This window comes from Nestor notabilis, unplaced genomic scaffold, assembly GCF_000696875.1.
Source record: "Nestor notabilis isolate BGI_N333 unplaced genomic scaffold, ASM69687v1 scaffold29357, whole genome shotgun sequence".
Taxonomy (NCBI): domain Eukaryota; kingdom Metazoa; phylum Chordata; class Aves; order Psittaciformes; family Psittacidae; genus Nestor; species Nestor notabilis.
In genome coordinates, this window is record NW_009938277.1 from 240 (window position 1) to 5,480 (window position 5,241).

At 44.1% G+C, this 5,241-nt stretch overlaps 1 protein-coding gene across 1 annotated transcript; it reads left to right on the forward strand.

Annotated features, from left to right (window-relative positions):
* The first annotated feature begins 723 nt into the window (after window positions 1–723).
* GOLGA7 (golgin A7) lies at window positions 724–3,615 on the forward strand. Its single transcript, XM_010019246.1, is given in 4 exon segments — window positions 724–909; window positions 1,231–1,332; window positions 2,400–2,463; window positions 3,231–3,615. Coding segments are annotated over 3 exon segments (336 nt in total). The 3' UTR covers window positions 2,448–2,463; window positions 3,231–3,615.
* The last annotated feature ends 1,626 nt before the right edge of the window (window positions 3,616–5,241 follow it).

The following is a 5,241-nucleotide window of genomic DNA, read 5'->3' on the forward strand; positions in this document are numbered from 1 at the left end:
ACCGGGTTTGGTTTTGTTGTCCAAATGGTATTTTTGATCGGTTATGGTAAGCAAAACCTTGGAATTTGCAGTGAAAAGCCACATGAAAAATACCTATAAATGCTTCTCTTCGGTGTTTGTGAAATGCTGGTGTTTTGAGCTTCTTTTCTTCTAAGGCACGCCGCTGTCTTTTCTGGTAGGAAAGTCGAATGTGTTTGTTATGCGAGAACAAAGCCTGTATTGTTGTGTGGCTGTTGCTAACACTGTCCTCTCTCTGCTGAGCCCCACAAGTACTGTCTCGAGTACTTGCATTTCATTTCATGCTGTCGGATGTAACTGACAGCAACAGACACTCCTTGCTAATGCCTTTTCTTGCTGCACTTCGCTTCTCTTCTTCCTTGCTTGGTTTGTTTTGTGGAGAGCTTGTTTGACCAGCACCAAGGTGTTATTGATGTAATGTCAATATAAAAGAGTTACCTCTGTCAGTCCACTCCCAAGCTGCTCTCCTTGCATGTGAGTTAAACCCCCTCCCTCAACTGAATTGCATGTTGCAGTAGTTCTGTTACTCTTAACTGTTTTGTGTTCGTGTTGTGTTGGAATTAAGACTTGGTCTCATCACTGGGCAGATCCTTAACAAAGGACTTCAGGTCTGTAACTTGGTGTCCTTCAGACTTTGGCTTTAAACAGCAGCTGCAAAGTGTGGAAGTGCAAATAAGCGATAAATGAAGGTTGATACCTGAAGGTATGAGTGAGTTCTGACCGTGACTTCTCTTGCAGATTGACAGGCAGCAGTTCGAAGAGACTGTCCGGACACTGAATAACCTCTATGCAGAAGCTGAAAAACTTGGGGGCCAATCCTACCTGGAAGGGTGTCTCGCCTGCCTGACTGCCTACACCATCTTCTTGTGCATGGAAACGCACTACGAAAAGGTGAGCTGCTTGCTTTGCCCTGGTAGGCAAAGGCAAAGTGTGAGTGAGTCCCGTGGGCTGCAGCCACACTTGTGTCTTGATGGGTTTTCTGTGACCTGCAGGAATTCCCCACAGGCTCTGGACCTCGTTGCAGTGTGATTTCATAGATACATCAGACTTAGTCAGTTTGAGTCATGTAATGATTGCTTGTACGTCAGGAATCCTGCAGGTCCTGTCTCGAGCTGTGTTAGGTTCCCCTAACGTTGGTGTTGCTGGGGCTCGGGCTCTGATGCAGGGAAACCCGCTGAAGGATCTGTGACTTCTGTGCTGCTCTGTTACCAGGTTCTAAAGAAAATTGCCAAGTTCATTCAGGAACAGAATGAGAAGATCTATGCTCCTCAGGGCCTCCTTCTGACAGACCCCATTGAAAGAGGACTAAGAGTTGTATCCTTCTGTGGTGGCTTCCATTGTCTCCTGGTTTGCCCGTCTACGACGTGCTTGATCTCAGTGTAGCACCCTCTGGTCATGCTTATCTGTGGCACAGCAGAATGGGTGATTAGTCTTGTTACTCTCCATCGTGTGCTATTCTCTGGTCAGGTTTTGGTACGTTAAGATTTGTTGCATCAAAAGACCTTTAAAACACAGTGTCCTTTGAGGCTGCCTTGAAAATGTATAAATGGAGGATAAAATTCCTCCATTTCAGTCACTTCTAAAAGGCAGTTTGTCAGATTGGGCCAAAAGTGGCCAACTTGGTAGGATAGAAACTGATGATGTGGAAGCAGGAGGTGGCTGTTGTTTAATTTGCAGCCCTGGACTCAGGTTCTGGTGCAGATTTTGCTGTGTGTTACCACCAGAAGTTGGTACCAGCCTGGCACGTGGTTCTGCTGTGGCTTCTTCCAGCCTTTTCAACTCTGGAACTACACTGCAGGCATTTTATCTACTTGTTACCTCAACAGTTGTAAAGATCCTCACGTAGCAAATCCAGGGGTAGAAAGAGGAACACCTACCATTGAGACTGGAGCAGTTTGAAACACAGCCTGCTGCTTAGATGCATGCTAAGGGCAATTCTTCATGGTTGGGTTATTGTGTATTTGTCTGAGTAGCTTATTGCTATCACCTGCATGACTTCATTATGCTCAAGATTTTCTGCACTGTTCTCTGCATAAACCTGGGAAAACACAAACCCCAAACCCATTCAACTTCAGTAAAAGCATTTTCCATTTAGTTAGTGACTTAAGTAGCTGGAGGTGGAAGTGTTTTGTCTAGTGCATGGCTTTTCCTGCAATTTAACAGAAGGTGGCAGGGCTCAAAACCCTTCTTGTGCAGCATCTTGTGTTCTTGTTGTCAGGACACGCTGACCTGACCTGGCATCTCTTGTGCGCTGTTCTGTTTGCTTTGTAGCTCTGCAATGAGCCTGGAAAGATCAAAGGTTCTAATATCTTATTCCCTCTTTTTGGTTATATTTTCCCAATCTTTTTACAGTATGTTTCCCTAACAGCTTCTGTGTGCAGATTGAAATTACCATTTATGAAGACAGAGGTATGACCAGCGGAAGATAAAACCGTGGAGTCTCAGGTACGTGTTAACCTTGTACTAGATCAATCTCGACCCATCTCAACCTGTTTTCTGTGCTCAGAGGGGTAGCTTGTGCCATACTGAGGCACCACGGTGTGTAATCAAAGGCTGTTCACTCAACTCTTGTGTGGACCAGCTTTTCTGAATGAGTAGAAATGTCAATACTTGGCATAATGCCACTGAATGTCAATGCAGATCAGACAACACCAGATTCACATTTAGGGACATTTGGGTCTTGATTGGGTAAATGTGCATAAACCTAACTTGTGCTCTAGTATGTCCAGCATTGTCCTCTGGTGGAAAGGATCTTTCTTAGTCTCATGAAGTCTTTCTGTCATTAGGTTCTGAGCAGACTAACTTAAGACAAATCTAGTCTTCAAAATAGGCCACTATTTAAATGCTTATTTTGGATTCCCAAGCAGTTTTTATACTAGAAGCATGAGAAACATTAGAGAAAAATCATTGATGGTGCTAAAATCAGCTCAAACCTGAGCTGGCTCCCAGATCCTAGGTGCTGTGCAGATCCTGGGGTGCTTGTCTCAGTCCAGGTTGTTGGCAGTGTGTGCAGAAAACAGACTGCACATATTTCTGCCTGTTATGCAGAAAGAAGTAAAGGGTTTATTTCCTGTTAGACAAATGGAATCCAGACCCTGCCTTTCCTGCCATTGCCTCCTAAGATAACAAAATACAGCCACGTAAAGGTTTGTGTAGGGGTTTGTTGGGTTTGGTTAGTAATGCTTCCTACTAATCTGAAACTTCTTTTCTAGCAGATAGCTCAACAGTGGACTTGCTGTATCAAAGTTCCCCTACCTCCTACTTTAGAGCATCATTCCTTTCTTTGCTGCCAGATCCACAGTGCCATCTACTACAAGGACTAACTTCCTAAAACTGCTCCACGTGAGGTGACCCAGCTGGTCAGCATCCATTTTGTGGCAAACTTTTAAGCAATGAGACAATGAGATCACTTTTTAGGTTTGGTTTTGTTTTTAGGGGGGGATGTCCCCCAGGAAAAAGCAGAAGTGGTAAAGCTGTGTACTCTTCTGAAAGAAACGGGGCTCTTTGCCCAGCAGCAGTCTAGTTTTAGTCACGTAAGTGCAGTGCTGTTCCTCCCTAGTTCTTAAACCCTTCTGTCCATCAGAAGCTCTGCAAAGCTGCAAGTTGGAGTTGGGAATTGTTCAGAAACGAGGCCCTCCCTCCAGTTCAGTGTTGGAGCGAGGGGACACACAGTGCCTCTGCCTGGCGAGAAGGGACTCAAGGCAACGAGCGTTTAACACTTCCCGTGCTGATTCTCGTGGCAAACCTGAAGGCAAAGTGTTCCTTGTTCCCGTGTTGCGGTTGTCCCTAGAAAGGGGAGGAATAGCTGGACTTGAATACTGGTGGTTTTTTACTCCTGTATCCATGCTGTTATTGCATCTGTCAGTGCTCGCCAGAAGAGGGGGTCTATCCATTCAGAAGCCAGTAAGTACATTAAAATGGATGCTGAACCAATAAACATAACGACACCTACCCTTACTCTGACTAATATGTGAAGTGTAAAACTGTTTCTTTATGGATTTATTATCTATAATTTATAAGGAAAACACTGATTTCACACGCCGTTAGATATTGTGTAAAATGGTTTCTTAATTCTGTCTGCTGGCACACACTATTGGAAAGTAGAACTGTGCATTAGTATCCCCCACGCATCGACATTCCTCAGCAATACCTGCCAAAGTAAAGTTCCTACAAACTGAGCTGGCTTCATCTATTTCTCTTGTATCCTTTTCCCTTCTCGAAGCAAGGATATGCAGGGTTTGAACGTCACTGTCCAGCTGTAGAAGGAATTCAAGGAGCTGGGAAAGCAGCATAGGAGCGCTCTGGCTGTCGGTGGCACTGCAGGTGCTAATTCTGGATCTGAAATTCCAGCTTCTTACTCAGCCACTGATTATTTTTTTTTCTTTTGATATTTAATATTTTAATTGTATAAAACTTGTTTTTTCTAAACTGTAACAGTGTTTGCCTTTCACATCTGTTGCGATATTGGCAGAAGGACTAATGGATTAGTAAATCTTTTCTTAAACCGTGTCTTGTGTCGTATGTGGTCGCACTGCTCTGCGGGAAGGAGCGGGCTCGGTTCCGGGGGCACCCGTTTCGTTCACTTCTGATACCGTTTTGTTTGCTTTTCATTCTGTTTTGTTCACTTTTGACACTGGTGTGTTGGCTTGTCATGTTTTCTTCACTTTTGACACAGTTATGTTCGCTTTTGACACCGTTTTGTTCACTTTTGACATCATTTTGTTCACTTTTGACGTTTGCTTTTGGTGCTCACTTGACAGAGTTTTGTTCACTTTTGACACTGGTTTGTTCACTTTTGATGCTTTGTTCACTTTTGATACCGTTTTCTTCACTTTTGACACTGGTTTGTTCGCTTTTGATGTTTTGTTCACTTTTGATACCGTTTTCTTCACTTTTGACACCGTTTTGTTTGCTTTTGATGTTTTGTTCACTTTTGATACCGTTTTCTTCACTTTTGACACCGTTTTGTTTGCTTTTGACGTTTACTTTTGGTGTTCACAGCGTCTTGTTCACTTTCGACACCGTTTCGTTCTCTTTTAACATAGTTTTTTCCTCTTTTGACACACTTTTGCTCGCTTTTGGTAATGCTTTTTTCGCTTGTGCCACGTTTGTTCCCTTTTGACACCGTTTTGTCCACTTTTGGGGCCGTTTTACTCGCTTTCGCCACCGCTTTGTTCGCTCCCCCTCACAGCGCCGGCTGCCGCCATCTTGTCACTGCGGGGC